A 16697-nucleotide genomic window follows, 5' to 3' on the forward strand; every position below is an offset into this window, starting at 1 on the left:
AACACTTTTTTTAACCTAACTCCCCTACTTAGTGTACCCCCCCTTTCCCCCCCAGGGGGGGTATACTATGCATAATCGTGCATACATTTATATTCCACATATACTATGGTACCGGTAATATATATTATATACGTACTAAACCCATTATATGTATACGGGCATTACATATTGTCCCCATTTCTCCCCATGTACATTAGTGCATGCTCCAAGACATAAACCATACGTTCACCTAGTAATAGACTTTCCACTAACAGGACACCATAACTATGAATGGTTGCAGGACATAAGCTTACTAAATACTTAGCTCCCCATTTGGTTATGCTAGACGTACCAGATGGATTTATTGATCGTACACCTCACGAGAGATCACCAACCCCTGTCTGTAATGCTATTCCGTGACTAGCTTCAGGCCCATTCTTTCCCCCTACACCCCTCGCCCCTCTTGCTCTTTTGCGCCTCTGGTTCCTCGGTCAGGCACATCCCCCGCATAACTCCTGAACTTTCTTACTTTTTACGAAGTCATCTGTGCGGTATCTGCCCCTCTTCAGTCCGTGATCGCGGCATTTCCTTTCTTCTCTGCTGTTGGTTCTTCTTCTCTTTGGGGCTTCTTCACAGGTTGCCCTTCACAGTGCCGTCGCCAGAGTCCTACTCAAGTGAAGCCTGGACTACTCCTGCGTTGCGTCCTATCCTAGACCTCTAGTGTCCCTCGATGATACGGTTTGCGTGTATTGGGTATCATTTTGACACTGATGCACTTTGGATCGCATTGGGTTATGGCTCTTCCACCCCCCCCGATAATGGTGCTATATAGGGAATGCTTGCCGGACATATTTTTACCAATTTTCACTTCCTCTATTTTTCTAACAAAACTAGGGAGTTTTCCCAAATTTTTTTTGTTGGTTTGGTTAATTTTTTTTTTGTTTTTTAAAAACATTTTTTAAAAAACTAAATTACATACAAACTCACCGCACAAATACCCTCAAACCACAAAAACGTTTTACGTTTAGTATATATACATTGTTACGTTTATATAATTATTAGAGAAACTCCACTACCGAAACAAACATAAAAACAAACAAAACTATTCCGCATAAACTTCCACAAACATATATTATTTATATTGTTAATTACAATCAATTTTTATTCCCCTAGAAAGCCCACATAGCTTAACACAAAGCATGGCACTGAAGATGCCAAGACGGTACACAGATTACCTGTGGACAAAAGACTCAGTCCTAACCTTACTATTGGTTTTTGCTAGACATATACATGCAAGTATCCGCATCCCAGTGAGAATGCCCCACAAACCTTTATCTTCCAAAGCAAAAGGAGCAGGTATCAGGCGCACTTTAATAGTTAGCCCAAAACGCCTTGTTCAAGCCACACCCCCACGGGTATTCAGCAGTAATTAACATTAAGCAATAAGTGTAAACTTGACTTAGCCATAGCAAGACCACAGGGTTGGTAAATCTTGTGCCAGCCACCGCGGTCACACAAGAAGCCCAAATCAATAGCCATCCGGCGTAAAGAGTGGCCACATGTTATCTTCATTAACTAAGATCAAAATGGAACCAAGCTGTCATAAGCCCAGGATCCACCTAAGCCCAACATAAAAACCATCTTAGCCACATGATCAATTTCAATCCACGAAAGCCAGGGCACAAACTGGGATTAGATACCCCACTATGCCTAGCCCTAAATCTAGATACCCACATACTTATGTATCCGCCTGAGAACTACGAGCACAAACGCTTAAAACTCTAAGGACTTGGCGGTGCCCCAAACCCACCTAGAGGAGCCTGTTCTATAACCGATAATCCACGATCTACCCAACCACCCCTTGCCAACACAGCCTACATACCGCCGTCGCCAGCCCACCTTAATGAAAGAACAACAGTGAGCTCAATAGCCGCCACTAATAAGACAGGTCAAGGTATAGCCTATGGGATGGAAGAAATGGGCTACATTTTCTAAAATAGAACAAACGAAAAAGGACATGAAACCTGGTCCTTGGAAGGAGGATTTAGCAGTAAAATGGGATCACTTTGCCCACTTTAAGATGGCCCTGAGGCACGTACATACCGCCCGTCACCCTCTTCAAAAGCTACTAATACCGATAAATAACACCCAACCATTAAGCCAAAGACGAGGTAAGTCGTAACAAGGTAAGTGTACCGGAAGGTGCACTTAGACCACCAAGGCGTAGCTATAAGCTCCAAAGCATTCAGCTTACACCTGAAAGATGCCCCCAATAAGGGTCGCCTTGATTTGCCCTACCTCTAGCCCAACCAACAAATCTTCAAAAAATCCAAAATCACCTCACACAGTTTAATTAAAACATTTAATCTTATCCTAGTATAGGCGATAGAACCGACCCGAGGCGCAATAGAGACCAACCGTACCGTAAGGGAAAGATGAAATAACAATGAAAAACACAAGCAAAAAGCAGTAAAGACAAACCCTTGTACCTCTTGCATCATGATTTAGCAAGAACAACCAAGCAAAGCGGACTAAAGCTTGCCTTCCCGAAACCCAAGCGAGCTACTTGCGAGCAGCTAAAATTGAGCGAACCCGTCTCTGTCGCAAAAGAGTGGGATGACTCGCTAGTAGAGGTGAAAAGCCAACCGAGCTGGGTGATAGCTGGTTACCTGCCAAACGAATCTAAGTTCCCCCTTAATCTCTCCCTAAAGGATACCACAATTTAACCCCCTTATGTAAAGATTAAGAACAATTCGACGGAGGTACAGCTCCATCGAAAAAGAATACAACCTCCCCCAGCGGATAAACTAACACTACCTTCCCTCTCTCCGTGGGCCTTCAAGCAGCCATCAACAAAAGAGTGCGTCAAAGCTCCTCTACTAAAAATCCAGATACTAATTTGATTCCCTCATCCAAAGCAGGTCAACCTATGACAATAGAAGAATCAATGCTAAAATGAGTAACTTGGAACCTTCCTCTACACAGCGTAGACTTACATCAACACATTATTAACAGACCTAACTTATACTCACACCACAACAAGAACTCATATGTCTATGATCTGTTAGCCCAACTCAGGAACGCCCACAAGATGATTAAAATCCGCAAAAGGAATTCGGCAAACCAAAGACCCGACTGTTTCCCAAAAACATAGCCTTCAGCAATCAACAAGTATTGAAGGTGACGCCTGCCCAGTGACCCGCAACGTTCAACGGCCGCGGTATCCTAACCGTGCAAAGGTAGCGCAATCAATTGTCCCATAAATCGAGACTTGTATGAATGGCTAAACGAGGTCTTAACTGTCTCCTGCAGATAATCAGTGAAATTAGTATCCTCGTGCAAAAACGAGAATGTGACCATAAGACGAGAAGACCCTGTGGAACTTTAAAATCACGACCACCCTTATAATTACATTCACCCCACCGGGCACATCCACACTAACACCCTTGGTCGACATTTTTCGGTTGGGGCGACCTTGGAGAAAAACAAAACCTCCAAACTTACAGACCACACCTCTTAACCAAGATCCACCCATCAAAGTCCTAACAGTAACTAGACCCAATATAATTGATTAATGGACCAAGCTACCCCAGGGATAACAGCGCAATCTCCTCCAAGAGCCCCTATCGACAAGGAGGTTTACGACCTCGATGTTGGATCAGGACAACCTAATGGTGTAGCCGCTATTAAGGGTTCGTTTGTTCAACGATTAACAGTCCTACGTGATCTGAGTTCAGACCGGAGTAATCCAGGTCGGTTTCTATCTATGAACACACTCCTCCTAGTACGAAAGGACCGGAGAAGTAGGGTCAATACCACAAGCACACCCTAACCTTCCAAGCAATGAACTCAACTTAATTGCCAAGAAGCTCACCATCCACTTACACTCCTAGAAAAGGAACAGCTAGCGTGGCAGAGCTTGGTAAATGCAAAAGGCTTAAGCCCTTTATCCAGAGGTTCAAATCCTCTCCCTAGCTCCCCAAACATGACCCTATCAACCCTAACAAGTCTCATAATCATAACCCTATCCTATATAATTCCAATCCTTATTGCCGTGGCCTTTTTAACACTTGTAGAACGAAAAATCCTAAGCTACATACAGGCCCGAAAGGGCCCAAATATTGTGGGCCCTTTTGGTCTACTCCAACCCATTGCAGACGGGGTAAAACTCTTTATCAAAGAACCCATCCGCCCATCTACCTCATCCCCGTTTCTATTTATCCTAACCCCAATCCTAGCCTTACTACTAGCCCTCACCATCTGAACCCCTCTCCCACTACCTTTCCCCATAACAGACCTAAACCTAGGACTACTATTCTTACTAGCTATATCCAGCCTAACCGTCTACTCCCTCCTCTGATCAGGGTGAGCTTCAAACTCAAAATACGCCCTAATCGGTGCCCTACGAGCTGTCGCTCAAACAATCTCATATGAAGTCACCCTAGCCATCATCCTATTATCTACAATCATATTAAGCGGAAACTATACTCTAAGCACCCTATCCATCACCCAAGAACCAATATACCTTATCTTCTCCTCATGACCCCTTACAATAATGTGATACATCTCCACTCTCGCCGAAACCAACCGTGCCCCTTTTGATCTCACTGAAGGAGAATCGGAGCTTGTTTCAGGTTTTAACGTAGAATACGCTGCCGGACCATTCGCCCTATTTTTTCTAGCTGAATACGCCAACATTATGTTAATAAATACACTAACCATCACCCTATTCCTAAACCCAAGCTTCCTGAGCCCCCCCTCAGAACTATTCTCTATTACACTCGCCACTAAAGTCCTACTTCTCTCATCTTCATTCTTATGAATCCGAGCTTCATACCCACGATTCCGCTATGATCAACTAATACATCTTCTATGAAAAAATTTCCTACCCCTAACCCTAGCCATATGTCTCTGACATACCAGCATACCTATCAGCTATGCCGGCCTTCCCCCAGCTTAAGGAAGCGTGCCTGAACAAAAGGGCCACTATGATAAAGTGGACATAGAGGTAAAACAACCCTCTCGCCTCCTAAACCTTAGAAAAGTAGGAATTGAACCTACACGAAAGAGATCAAAACTCTTCATACTTCCCTTATATTATTTTCTAGTAAGGTCAGCTAATCAAGCTATCGGGCCCATACCCCGAAAATGATGGTTTAAATCCTTCCCTCACTAATGAATCCCCATGCAAAACTAATCTCTATCATAAGCCTAGCCCTAGGGACCAGTATCACAATCTCTAGCAACCATTGAATCTTAGCCTGAACAGGTCTAGAAATCAATACCCTAGCCATCATCCCACTAATCTCAAAATCACACCACCCTCGAGCAATCGAAGCAGCAATCAAATACTTCCTAACCCAATCAACCGCATCCGCCCTAATCCTCTTCTCAAGCATAAACAACGCCTGATCTACTGGTCAATGAGACATTACACAACTTAACCACCCCACATCCTGCCTAATCCTAACAATAGCCATTGCAATCAAACTAGGTCTAGTTCCATTCCACTTCTGATTCCCTGAAGTCCTTCAAGGCTCCTCCCTAATCACAGCCCTTCTACTCTCTACCCTAATAAAACTCCCCCCAATAACCCTTCTCCTCATAACATCCCAATCCCTTAACCCTGCCCTCCTCACTCTACTAGCAGTTTCCTCCGCATTAGTTGGAGGCTGAATAGGCCTAAACCAAACACAAACACGAAAAATCCTAGCCTTCTCATCCATCTCCCACCTAGGATGAATAATCGTGATTATTATTTACAACCCAAAACTCACCATCCTAACCTTCATCATCTACTCATTAATAACATCCACTGTATTCCTATCTCTCTCGCAAATCAAAGTCCTAAAACTGTCAACAATACTCATCTCCTGAACAAAAACCCCAATACTAAATTCAACCATTATAGTTACCCTCCTCTCCCTAGCAGGCCTCCCACCACTAACCGGTTTCATGCCAAAATGACTCATTATCCAAGAACTTACTAAACAAGAAATAACCCCAGTAGCTACAACCATTGCAATATTATCATTACTTGGCCTATTCTTCTATCTCCGCCTTGCATACCATTCAACAATCACACTTCCACCTAACTCATCTAACCATATAAAACTCTGACGCATCAACACAACACCAAACACCCCCACCGCTATCCTAACCGTCCTATCAATCTCTTTACTCCCCCTCTCTCCCCTAATCACTACTTTAGTTTAGAAACTTAGGATTAATTGCACTTAAACCAAAGGCCTTCAAAGCCTTAAATAAGAGTTGAACCCTCTTAGTTTCTGCTAATTAAGATCTACAGGGCACTAACCTGTATCTTCTGAATGCAAACCAGACACTTTAATTAAGCTAAGACCTCCCCTAGACAGATGGGCTTCGATCCCATATCATTCTAGTTAACAGCTAGACGCCATAACCCATTAGCTTCTGTCTAAGACCCCGGCATGCTTTAACATACATCAATGAGCTTGCAACTCACCATGAACTTCACCACAGGGCCGATAAGAAGAGGAATTGAACCTCTGTAAAAAGGACTACAGCCTAACGCCTTGACACTCGGCCATCTTACCTGTGACCTTCATCAACCGATGACTATTTTCAACTAACCACAAAGACATTGGCACTCTTTATCTTATTTTTGGTACATGAGCAGGCATAGCCGGTACAGCACTTAGCTTGTTAATCCGCGCAGAACTAGGACAACCAGGCACCCTCCTAGGAGATGACCAAATTTACAATGTAATTGTCACAGCACATGCCTTCGTCATAATCTTCTTTATAGTCATACCAATTATAATTGGAGGCTTCGGAAATTGACTCGTCCCACTTATAATCGGAGCCCCAGACATAGCATTCCCACGTATGAATAACATAAGCTTCTGACTCCTCCCACCCTCCTTCCTGCTGCTACTAGCTTCTTCCACCGTTGAAGCTGGTGCCGGTACAGGATGAACTGTCTACCCGCCCCTAGCCGGCAACCTCGCCCACGCCGGAGCATCAGTAGATCTAGCCATCTTCTCCCTACATTTAGCAGGTGTATCATCAATCCTAGGAGCCATCAACTTTATCACCACTATTATCAATATAAAACCCCCTGCACTGTCACAATACCAAACACCCCTATTTGTTTGATCAGTCCTCATCACCGCTATCTTACTCCTACTCTCCCTCCCAGTCCTAGCTGCTGGCATTACTATACTTCTAACTGATCGAAACCTCAACACTACATTCTTTGACCCTGCAGGAGGAGGAGACCCCATCCTGTATCAACACTTATTTTGATTCTTTGGACACCCAGAAGTCTACATCCTCATCCTCCCAGGCTTCGGAATCATCTCCCACGTAGTAGCCTACTACGCAGGGAAAAAAGAACCATTCGGCTATATAGGAATAGTGTGAGCAATATTATCAATCGGATTCCTAGGATTCATCGTATGAGCCCACCATATATTCACAGTAGGAATAGACGTAGATACACGAGCCTACTTTACATCAGCTACAATAATCATTGCCATCCCAACCGGTATCAAAGTTTTCAGCTGACTAGCAACCCTACACGGAGGAACAATCAAATGAGATCCGCCCATACTATGAGCCCTCGGATTCATCTTCCTATTCACCATCGGAGGACTAACAGGGATCGTTCTTGCCAATTCATCACTTGACATCGCCCTCCATGACACCTATTACGTAGTCGCCCACTTCCACTACGTCCTATCCATAGGAGCAGTCTTTGCTATTTTAGCAGGATTCACCCACTGATTCCCACTATTCACAGGCTTCACCCTTCATCCTACATGAACTAAGGCACACTTTGGAGTAATGTTCACAGGAGTCAACCTAACCTTCTTCCCACAGCACTTCCTAGGCCTAGCTGGTATACCCCGACGATACTCAGACTACCCAGATGCCTACACACTTTGAAACACACTATCCTCAATCGGCTCCTTAATCTCAATAACAGCCGTAATCATACTAATGTTTATTGTATGAGAAGCCTTCTCAGCAAAACGTAAAGTTCTTCAGCCAGAATTAACTGCTACCAACATCGAATGAATCCACGGCTGCCCACCCCCATACCACACCTTCGAAGAACCTGCCTTCGTCCAAGTACAAGAAAGGAAGGAATTGAACCCTCACATGCTGGTTTCAAGCCAACCGCATCAAACCATTTAATGCTTCTTTCTTATGAGACGTTAGTAAACCAATTACATAGACCTGTCAAGACTAAATCACAGGTAAAACTCCTGTACATCTCATATGGCAAACCACTCCCAACTAGGATTCCAAGATGCCTCATCTCCCATCATAGAAGAACTTGTAGAATTTCATGACCATGCCCTAATAGTAGCACTAGCAATCTGCAGCCTAGTACTCTACCTGCTAACCCTCATACTTACCCAAAAACTCTCATCAAACACCGTAGATGCCCAAGAAGTAGAACTAATCTGAACAATCCTCCCAGCTATCGTCCTAGTCCTACTCGCCCTCCCATCACTCCAAATCCTCTATATAATAGACGAAATTGAAGAGCCAGACCTTACCCTAAAAGCCATTGGACATCAATGATATTGATCCTACGAGTACACTGACTTCAAAGATCTATCATTTGACTCCTATATAACTCCAACAACGGATCTACCACAAGGCCATTTTCGCCTACTAGAAGTAGACCACCGCATTGTAATTCCAATAGAATCCCCCATCCGAATTATCATCACCGCCGATGACGTCCTTCACTCTTGAGCTGTACCAACCTTAGGGGTAAAAACAGACGCCATTCCAGGACGACTAAACCAAACCTCCTTCATCACCACTCGACCAGGAGTATTCTACGGGCAGTGCTCAGAAATCTGCGGAGCTAACCACAGCTACATACCTATTGTAGTAGAATCCACCCCTCTTAAACACTTCGAAACCTGATCCTCCCTCCTATCATCTTAACCGTTAAGAAGCTATGAACCAGCACTAGCCTTTTAAGCTAGAGAGAGGGGATGCCCTCCCCCTTAATGATATGCCACAACTAAACCCAGCACCATGATTCATAATTATACTAATAACCTGATTTACCTACTCACTACTCATTCAACCTAAACTACTATCATTCACTTCCATAAACACCCCCTCGAACAAAACAACATCAACAACAAAACCTACCCCATGAACCTGACCATGAACCTAAGCTTCTTTGATCAATTCTCCAGCCCCTACCTCATAGGAATACCACTAATCCTCCCCTCCCTCCTACTCCCTACTCTCCTCTTTCCAACACCAGGACGCCGATGAATTAGCAATCGCCTCTCAACCCTCCAACTCTGGGTCATTAATCTAATTACAAAACAACTAATAACCCCCCTAAACAAAACAGGCCACAAATGAGCCCTACTACTAACCTCCCTCATCCTGCTGTTACTGTCCATTAACCTAATAGGCCTTCTCCCATATACCTTCACCCCTACTACCCAACTATCAATGAACATAGCCTTAGCCTTCCCGCTATGATTAGCCACCCTACTAATCGGCCTACGAAACCAACCATCCGCCTCCCTAGCTCACCTTCTCCCAGAAGGAACCCCCACACCACTAATCCCAATCTTAATCATAATTGAAACAACCAGTCTACTTATCCGACCATTAGCCCTAGGAGTCCGCCTAACAGCAAACCTAACAGCTGGCCACCTACTCATTCAACTTATCTCCACAGCTACAATCGCCCTATTACCAACAATACCATCCATCTCCACCCTTACAGCACTCATCCTACTCCTACTCACCATCCTAGAAGTAGCAGTAGCCATAATCCAAGCCTATGTATTCGTCCTTCTTTTAAGCCTATACTTACAAGAAAACATCTAATGGCACACCAAGCACACTCCTACCACATAGTCGATCCAAGCCCATGACCAATTTTCGGCGCAATTACAGCCCTACTTACTACCTCCGGCCTAATTATGTGATTCCACTATAACTCTATTGCCTTACTGACAGCAGGCCTACTTTCCATACTCCTAGTAATAATTCAATGATGACGCGACGTAGTCCGAGAAAGCACCTTCCAAGGACACCACACCCCAACCGTGCAAAAAGGACTGCGATACGGAATAATCCTTTTTATTACATCAGAAGCCTTCTTCTTCTTAGGCTTCTTCTGAGCATTCTTCCACTCAAGCCTAGCCCCAACACCTGAACTCGGAGGACAATGACCCCCAACAGGAATCAAACCACTAAATCCCCTCGAAGTACCCCTACTAAACACTGCAATCCTACTAGCCTCAGGCGTTACCGTAACATGAGCTCACCATAGTATTACAGAAGGAAACCGAAAACAAGCCATTCACGCACTAACCCTTACCATCCTTCTAGGATTCTACTTCACTGCCCTCCAAGCAATAGAATACCACGAAGCTTCATTCTCAATCGCCGATAGTGTTTACGGCTCCACTTTCTTTGTCGCCACAGGATTCCACGGTCTACACGTAATCATTGGGTCCTCCTTTCTAACAATCTGCTTACTACGACTAATCAAATTCCACTTTACATCCAACCATCACTTCGGATTCGAAGCAGCAGCTTGATACTGGCACTTCGTAGACATCATCTGACTCTTCCTTTATATATCCATGTACTGATGAGGATCTTGCTCTTCTAGTATATTAATTACAACTGACTTCCAATCTTTAAAATCTGGTAATAACCCAGAGAAGAGCAATGAACACACTTACATTTATGTTATCCGCATCCCTTATTCTAAGCACCCTCCTAACAACTGTAAACTTCTGACTTGCCCAAATAACCCCAGACACAGAAAAACTATCACCATACGAATGCGGATTTGATCCACTAGGATCAGCCCGACTTCCATTCTCAATCCGATTCTTCCTCAGTAGCCATCCTATTCCTCCTATTCGACCTAGAAATCGCCCTACTACTCCCCTTACCATGAGCCATCCAACTCCAATCCCCCATGACAACCCTCACCTGAGCCACCACAATCCTTACCCTCCTCACGCTAGGCCTCATTTACGAATGAACCCAAGGCGGCCTAGAATGAGCAGAATAACAGAAAGTTAGTCTAACTAAGACAGCTGGTTTCGGCCCAGCAAATTATAGCCAACACCTATAACTTTCTCATGTCTCCCCTACACTTCAGCTTCTACTCAGCATTCACATTCAGCAGCTTAGGATTAGCATTCCACCGTACACATCTCATCTCCGCCCTACTCTGCCTAGAAAGCATAATACTATCCATATTCATCCCCCTTTCAATTTGATCAGTAGAAAACCAAACTCCATCCTTCACCATCGTACCTATCCTAATACTAGCCTTCTCTGCATGCGAAGCCGGCACAGGCCTAGCAATACTAGTAGCCTCCACACGAACACACGGCTCCGACCATCTACATAACCTCAACCTGTTACAATGCTAAAAATTATTTTACCCACAATCATACTACTACCAACAACCCTCCTATCTCCCACAAAATCCATATGAACTAACACCACAACCCATAGTCTCCTAATCGCCATAATCAGCCTACACTGACTAGCCCCATCCTACTACCCCCTAAAAAACCTAACCCTCTGAACAGGAAACGACCAAATCTCAACTCCACTACTAGTCCTTTCCTGCTGGTTTCTCCCACTCATAATCATGGCCAGCCAAGGCCACCTTCAACACGAACCCCATGTACGAAAACAAATATTTATCACAACCCTAATTATCATTCAACCATTTATCATCCTAGCATTCTCAACAACAGAACTCATCTTATTCTACATCTCATTTGAAGCAACCCTCATCCCAACTCTAATCCTAATCACACGATGAGGAAACCAACCAGAACGATTAAGCGCAGGCATTTACCTAATATTTTATACCCTAATTAGCTCACTCCCCCTGCTAGTAACCATACTCTTCCTTCACTCAAAAACCGGAACCCTTCATCTACCCATCCTAAAACTCTCTTACTCCAACCCCTCAACTTCATGAACAACCCTACTATCCAGCCTGGCCCTCCTCCTAGCATTTATAGTCAAAGCACCACTATATGGCCTACACCTATGATTACCAAAAGCCCATGTAGAAGCACCCATCGCCGGCTCAATACTACTAGCCGCCCTACTTCTTAAACTAGGAGGCTATGGCATTATACGAGTTACCTTACTAATAAACCCAATACCAAATTCACTTTACTACCCATTCCTCACCCTAGCCTTATGAGGTGCTTTAATAACTAGCTCCATCTGCTTACGCCAAACAGACCTAAAATCCCTCATTGCCTACTCATCTGTAAGCCACATAGGCCTAGTAATTGCTGCCAGCATAATCCAAACCCAATGATCATTCTCAGGGGCAATAATTCTTATAATCTCCCATGGACTTACCTCCTCCCTCCTATTCTGTTTAGCAAACACAAACTACGAACGAACACATAGCCGTATCCTCATCCTCACACGAGGCCTACAACCACTCCTACCCCTAATATCCCTATGATGACTCCTAGCCAACCTAACTAACATAGCCCTTCCCCCAACAACCAACTTAATAGCAGAATTAACAATTATAATCGCCCTCTTCAACTGATCCTCCCCCACAATTATCCTAACCGGAATTGCCACACTCTTAACCGCCTCCTACACCCTATACATACTCCTATCCACCCAACGAGGCACCCTACCATCCCACATCACAACAACCATAAACTCAAACACACGAGAACACCTCCTCATGGTCCTCCATATCATTCCCATACTCGCCCTAATCCTAAAGCCAGAACTAATCTCAGGAACTCCTTTATGCAAGCATAGTTTAACCCAAACATTAGATTGTGATTCTAAAAATAGGAGTTTAAATCTCCTTGCTCGCCGAGGGGAGGGCAACCCAAACCAGCAAGAACTGCTAATTCATGCATCCGAGCCTAAAACCTCGGCCCCCTTAACTTTTAAAGGATAAAAGTAATCCATTGGTCTTAGGAACCACTCATCTTGGTGCAAATCCAAGTAAAAGTAATGGAGATAACACTACTCCTAAATACCCTCACACCATTAACACTTGTTATCCTCCTTACCCCCATTATCCTTCCCCCCCTACTTAAACTAAAAAACTCCCCATCACTAATCTCCAAAACCGTTAAAACCGCCTTCATAACTAGTCTCATCCAAACAACCACCTTCATTTACTCAGGCACAGACAGCATCATTACCTACTGAGAATGACAATTCATTCCAAACTTCAAAATCCCACTAACCCTCAAAATAGACTTATATTCCATAATATTTTTCCCAATCGCATTATTTGTAACATGATCAATCCTAGAATTTGCAACATGATACATAGCCTCTGACCCATTCATCACGAAATTCTTTACCCACCTCCTCACCTTCCTCATCGCCATACTAACACTCACAATTGCAAACAACATATTCCTCCTATTCGTAGGCTGAGAAGGAGTAGGAATTATATCATTCCTCCTCATTGGCTGATGACAAGGACGAGCCGAAGCCAACACAGCCGCCCTTCAAGCCATAATCTATAACCGAATTGGAGACATCGGCTTGATCCTAAGCCTAGCATGACTAGCCTCTACATTAAACACATGAGAAATCCAACAAACTATTCACCCCCACCAAACACCAACTCTTCCCCTCCTTGGCCTAATCCTAGCCGCCACAGGAAAATCAGCCCAATTTGGCCTGCACCCTTGACTCCCCGCAGCAATAGAAGGCCCAACTCCAGTATCCGCCCTACTCCACTCAAGCACAATAGTAGTAGCTGGAATCTTCCTCCTCATCCGAACCCACCCCCTACTAGCCTCAAACAATACCGCCCTAACCGCATGCCTATGCTTAGGAGCACTATCAACCCTTTTCGCCGCTATCTGTGCACTCACCCAAAACGACATCAAAAAAATCATCGCCTTCTCCACTTCAAGTCAGCTAGGCCTCATGATAGTCACCATCGGACTTGACCTTCCACAATTAGCATTCCTCCACATCTCCACCCATGCTTTCTTTAAAGCAATACTATTCCTATGCTCCGGACTAATCATTCACAGCCTAAATGGCGAACAGGACATTCGAAAAATAGGATGCCTACAAAAAACCCTCCCAATAACCACCTCCTGCCTAACCATCGGTAACCTCGCCCTAATAGGCACACCCTTCCTAGCAGGCTTTTACTCAAAAGACCTCATCATTGAAAACTTAAACACCTCATACATCAACACCTGAGCCCTACTACTGACACTCCTCGCCACATCCTTTACCGCAACCTACAGTATCCGCATAACCACCCTCGTCCAAACAGGACACAACCGCTCCCCAACAATCACTCCAATCAACGAAAACACCCCTCTAGCCATTCTCCCAATTATCCGACTAGCATTCGGCAGCATCGCAGCGGGCCTACTAATCTCATCCCTTATCCTCCCTACAAAAACACCCCCAATAACTATACCACTTATCACAAAAACCACCGCCATCATTATCACAGCCATAGGAATCATTCTCGCCCTAGAACTCTCAACCGCAACCCACACCATAACCCCACCTAAACAAAACCCCCTCATAAACTTCTCCTCCTCATTAGGCTACTTTAACCCCCTAGCCCATCGAATCAGCCCCACAATCTCACTCTACACCGGACAAAAAATCGCCTCACTTCTAATCGACATAACATGGTACAAAAAAATAGGCCCAGAAGGACTCGCTAACCTACACCTCATCATAACCAAAACCCTAACTACAACCCATACAGGCTTAATCAAATCATACCTAGGATCCTTTGCCCTCACAATCCTAGCAACAATCCTACTAATCCAGAACAAATAATGGCACCCAACATTCGCAAGTCACATCCCTTACTAAAAATAATCAATAACTCACTAATCGACCTTCCCACTCCCCCAAACATCTCCGCCTGATGAAACTTCGGCTCCCTACTAGCAATATGCCTCATCACCCAAATCCTCACCGGCCTTCTACTAGCCATACACTACACCGCAGACACCTCCCTAGCCTTCTCTTCCGTAGCCCACACATGTCGAAACGTACAGTACGGCTGACTCATTCGCAATCTCCATGCAAACGGCGCATCATTCTTCTTCATCTGCATCTTCCTCCACATCGGACGAGGCCTATATTACGGCTCCTACCTTTACAAAGAAACCTGAAACACAGGAGTAATCCTGCTTCTCACACTAATAGCCACTGCTTTCGTAGGATACGTCTTACCATGAGGCCAAATATCCTTCTGAGGTGCTACCGTCATCACAAACCTATTCTCAGCTGTACCCTACATCGGCCAAACCCTAGTAGAATGAGCCTGAGGAGGCTTTTCAGTTGACAATCCTACCCTAACCCGATTCTTCGCCCTCCACTTCCTCCTCCCATTCTTAATCGCAGGAATCACTATCATCCACCTCACATTCCTACACGAATCAGGCTCAAATAACCCATTAGGAATCTCATCTGACTCTGATAAAATCCCATTCCACCCATACTACTCTATCAAAGATATCCTAGGACTAACACTGATACTTACCCCATTCCTCACCCTAGCCCTATTTTCCCCAAACTTTTTAGGTGACCCAGAAAACTTTACTCCAGCCAACCCCCTAGTAACCCCTCCACACATTAAACCCGAATGGTACTTCCTATTTGCTTACGCCATCCTACGCTCAATTTCAAATAAGCTAGGAGGCGTACTTGCCCTTGCAGCCTCAGTACTTATCCTCCTTCTAATCCCCTTCCTCCCCAAATCTAAACAACGAACCATAACATTCCGCCCACTTTCCCAAACCCTATTCTGACTTCTAGTAGCAAACCTACTAATCCTAACCTGAATCGGAAGCCAACCAGTAGAACACCCATTCATCATCATCGGCCAAATAGCATCCCTCTCCTACTTCACTATCCTACTCATCCTCTTCCCCATAATTGGAATACTAGAAAACAAAATACTAAATCACTAAAATACTCTAATAGTTTAACACAAAACATTGGTCTTGTAAACCAAAAACTGAAGACTTCGCCCTTCTTAGAGTAACTCAGAAAGAGGGGATTTAAACCCCCATCCCCAGCTCCCAAAGCTGGTATTTTTAAATAAACTACCTTCTGAAACCCCTAACTGCCCGAATCGCACCCCGAGATAACCCGCGCACAAGCTCCAACACAACAAACAAAACCAACAACAAACCCCACCCAGCTACCAAAAACAACCCCACCCCATATGAATAAAACGCTGCTACCCCACCAAAATCCAACCGAACAAAAGACATCCCCCCACTATCAACTGTAGTCACACCAATCTTTCAAAAATCAACAAACCCCCCTAAACCCATTCCCATACAAACTACCAAAACAAAACCTAACCCATACCCCATCACCCGTCAACTTCCCCAAGCCTCTGGGTACGGATCCGCAGCTAAAGAAACAGAATACACAAAAACCACCAACATCCCCCCTAAATAAATCATAAACAACACCAAAGAAACAAAAGAAACCCCTAAATTCACCAACCACCCACACCCTACCACAGACGCTAACACCAACCCCACCACCCCATAATACGGCGAAGGATTAGACGCTACAGCCAAAGTCCCCAACATGAAACAAACTCCTAAAAAAATCACAAAATAAGTCATATATTCCCGCTTGGATAGACCCCAAGGACTACGGCTTGAAAAGCCATTGTTGTTATCAACTACGGGAAC

The 16697-nt window shown here is 44.4% G+C and overlaps 13 protein-coding genes and 24 non-coding genes across 37 annotated transcripts, besides 1 other annotated feature; 28 read left to right on the forward strand and 9 right to left on the reverse strand. All coding sequences in view use genetic code 2, as the record gives it.

Moving 5' to 3' along the window:
• Positions 1-1555: a D loop (control region).
• KEF80_t01 lies at positions 1156-1222 on the forward strand. The gene has a single exon. It is a non-coding gene; the product is annotated as a tRNA-Phe (tRNA).
• Positions 1223-2196, forward strand: KEF80_r02. The gene has a single exon. It is a non-coding gene; the product is annotated as a 12S ribosomal RNA (ribosomal RNA).
• On the forward strand, positions 2197-2267 carry KEF80_t02. Its single transcript has one exon. It is a non-coding gene; the product is annotated as a tRNA-Val (tRNA).
• Positions 2268-3882, forward strand: KEF80_r01. Its single transcript has one exon. It is a non-coding gene; the product is annotated as a 16S ribosomal RNA (ribosomal RNA).
• Positions 3883-3956, forward strand: KEF80_t03. The gene has a single exon. It is a non-coding gene; the product is annotated as a tRNA-Leu (tRNA).
• Positions 3957-3964: 8 nt separating this feature from the next.
• ND1 (NADH dehydrogenase subunit 1) lies at positions 3965-4939 on the forward strand. The gene has a single exon. The coding sequence runs from the start codon at positions 3965-3967 to the stop codon at positions 4937-4939; it is 975 nt and encodes a 324-aa protein (NP_572014.1).
• Positions 4940-5010, forward strand: KEF80_t04. The gene has a single exon. It is a non-coding gene; the product is annotated as a tRNA-Ile (tRNA).
• Positions 5011-5015: 5 nt separating this feature from the next.
• KEF80_t05 lies at positions 5016-5086 on the reverse strand. Its single transcript has one exon. It is a non-coding gene; the product is annotated as a tRNA-Gln (tRNA).
• On the forward strand, positions 5086-5154 carry KEF80_t06. Its single transcript has one exon. It is a non-coding gene; the product is annotated as a tRNA-Met (tRNA).
• ND2 (NADH dehydrogenase subunit 2) lies at positions 5155-6195 on the forward strand. Its single transcript has one exon. It carries the CDS (start codon positions 5155-5157, stop codon positions 6193-6195), a length of 1041 nt encoding a protein of 346 aa, NP_572015.1.
• Positions 6194-6269, forward strand: KEF80_t07. Its single transcript has one exon. It is a non-coding gene; the product is annotated as a tRNA-Trp (tRNA).
• Positions 6270-6274: 5 nt separating this feature from the next.
• Positions 6275-6343, reverse strand: KEF80_t08. The gene has a single exon. It is a non-coding gene; the product is annotated as a tRNA-Ala (tRNA).
• A 2-nt stretch (positions 6344-6345) lies between these two features.
• KEF80_t09 lies at positions 6346-6418 on the reverse strand. Its single transcript has one exon. It is a non-coding gene; the product is annotated as a tRNA-Asn (tRNA).
• KEF80_t10 lies at positions 6419-6484 on the reverse strand. The gene has a single exon. It is a non-coding gene; the product is annotated as a tRNA-Cys (tRNA).
• On the reverse strand, positions 6484-6554 carry KEF80_t11. Its single transcript has one exon. It is a non-coding gene; the product is annotated as a tRNA-Tyr (tRNA).
• A 1-nt stretch (position 6555) lies between these two features.
• On the forward strand, positions 6556-8106 carry COX1 (cytochrome c oxidase subunit I). Its single transcript has one exon. It carries the CDS (start codon positions 6556-6558, stop codon positions 8104-8106), a length of 1551 nt encoding a protein of 516 aa, NP_572016.1.
• Positions 8096-8172, reverse strand: KEF80_t12. Its single transcript has one exon. It is a non-coding gene; the product is annotated as a tRNA-Ser (tRNA).
• A 2-nt stretch (positions 8173-8174) lies between these two features.
• On the forward strand, positions 8175-8243 carry KEF80_t13. Its single transcript has one exon. It is a non-coding gene; the product is annotated as a tRNA-Asp (tRNA).
• Position 8244: 1 nt separating this feature from the next.
• Positions 8245-8928, forward strand: COX2 (cytochrome c oxidase subunit II). Its single transcript has one exon. The coding sequence runs from the start codon at positions 8245-8247 to the stop codon at positions 8926-8928; it is 684 nt and encodes a 227-aa protein (NP_572017.1).
• A 1-nt stretch (position 8929) lies between these two features.
• Positions 8930-8997, forward strand: KEF80_t14. The gene has a single exon. It is a non-coding gene; the product is annotated as a tRNA-Lys (tRNA).
• Position 8998: 1 nt separating this feature from the next.
• On the forward strand, positions 8999-9166 carry ATP8 (ATP synthase F0 subunit 8). Its single transcript has one exon. The coding sequence runs from the start codon at positions 8999-9001 to the stop codon at positions 9164-9166; it is 168 nt and encodes a 55-aa protein (NP_572018.1).
• Positions 9157-9840, forward strand: ATP6 (ATP synthase F0 subunit 6). Its single transcript has one exon. It carries the CDS (start codon positions 9157-9159, stop codon positions 9838-9840), a length of 684 nt encoding a protein of 227 aa, NP_572019.1.
• Positions 9840-10623, forward strand: COX3 (cytochrome c oxidase subunit III). Its single transcript has one exon. A coding segment is annotated over exon 1 (784 nt).
• Position 10624: 1 nt separating this feature from the next.
• KEF80_t15 lies at positions 10625-10692 on the forward strand. Its single transcript has one exon. It is a non-coding gene; the product is annotated as a tRNA-Gly (tRNA).
• ND3 (NADH dehydrogenase subunit 3) lies at positions 10693-11044 on the forward strand. The gene is given in 2 exon segments: positions 10693-10865; positions 10867-11044. Coding segments are annotated over 2 exon segments (351 nt in total).
• A 1-nt stretch (position 11045) lies between these two features.
• KEF80_t16 lies at positions 11046-11114 on the forward strand. Its single transcript has one exon. It is a non-coding gene; the product is annotated as a tRNA-Arg (tRNA).
• Positions 11115-11411, forward strand: ND4L (NADH dehydrogenase subunit 4L). The gene has a single exon. It carries the CDS (start codon positions 11115-11117, stop codon positions 11409-11411), a length of 297 nt encoding a protein of 98 aa, NP_572022.1.
• ND4 (NADH dehydrogenase subunit 4) lies at positions 11405-12782 on the forward strand. The gene has a single exon. A coding segment is annotated over exon 1 (1378 nt).
• KEF80_t17 lies at positions 12783-12851 on the forward strand. Its single transcript has one exon. It is a non-coding gene; the product is annotated as a tRNA-His (tRNA).
• Position 12852: 1 nt separating this feature from the next.
• Positions 12853-12921, forward strand: KEF80_t18. Its single transcript has one exon. It is a non-coding gene; the product is annotated as a tRNA-Ser (tRNA).
• Position 12922: 1 nt separating this feature from the next.
• On the forward strand, positions 12923-12993 carry KEF80_t19. Its single transcript has one exon. It is a non-coding gene; the product is annotated as a tRNA-Leu (tRNA).
• Positions 12994-14814, forward strand: ND5 (NADH dehydrogenase subunit 5). Its single transcript has one exon. The coding sequence runs from the start codon at positions 12994-12996 to the stop codon at positions 14812-14814; it is 1821 nt and encodes a 606-aa protein (NP_572024.1).
• CYTB (cytochrome b) lies at positions 14814-15956 on the forward strand. The gene has a single exon. It carries the CDS (start codon positions 14814-14816, stop codon positions 15954-15956), a length of 1143 nt encoding a protein of 380 aa, NP_572025.1.
• Positions 15957-15959: 3 nt separating this feature from the next.
• Positions 15960-16029, forward strand: KEF80_t20. The gene has a single exon. It is a non-coding gene; the product is annotated as a tRNA-Thr (tRNA).
• A 2-nt stretch (positions 16030-16031) lies between these two features.
• On the reverse strand, positions 16032-16101 carry KEF80_t21. Its single transcript has one exon. It is a non-coding gene; the product is annotated as a tRNA-Pro (tRNA).
• A 5-nt stretch (positions 16102-16106) lies between these two features.
• Positions 16107-16628, reverse strand: ND6 (NADH dehydrogenase subunit 6). Its single transcript has one exon. The coding sequence runs from the start codon at positions 16626-16628 to the stop codon at positions 16107-16109; it is 522 nt and encodes a 173-aa protein (NP_572026.1).
• Position 16629: 1 nt separating this feature from the next.
• On the reverse strand, positions 16630-16697 carry KEF80_t22. Its single transcript has one exon. It is a non-coding gene; the product is annotated as a tRNA-Glu (tRNA).

Source organism: Coturnix japonica, mitochondrion (genome assembly GCF_054131305.1).
Source record: "Coturnix japonica mitochondrion, complete genome".
Classification (NCBI taxonomy): domain Eukaryota; kingdom Metazoa; phylum Chordata; class Aves; order Galliformes; family Phasianidae; genus Coturnix; species Coturnix japonica.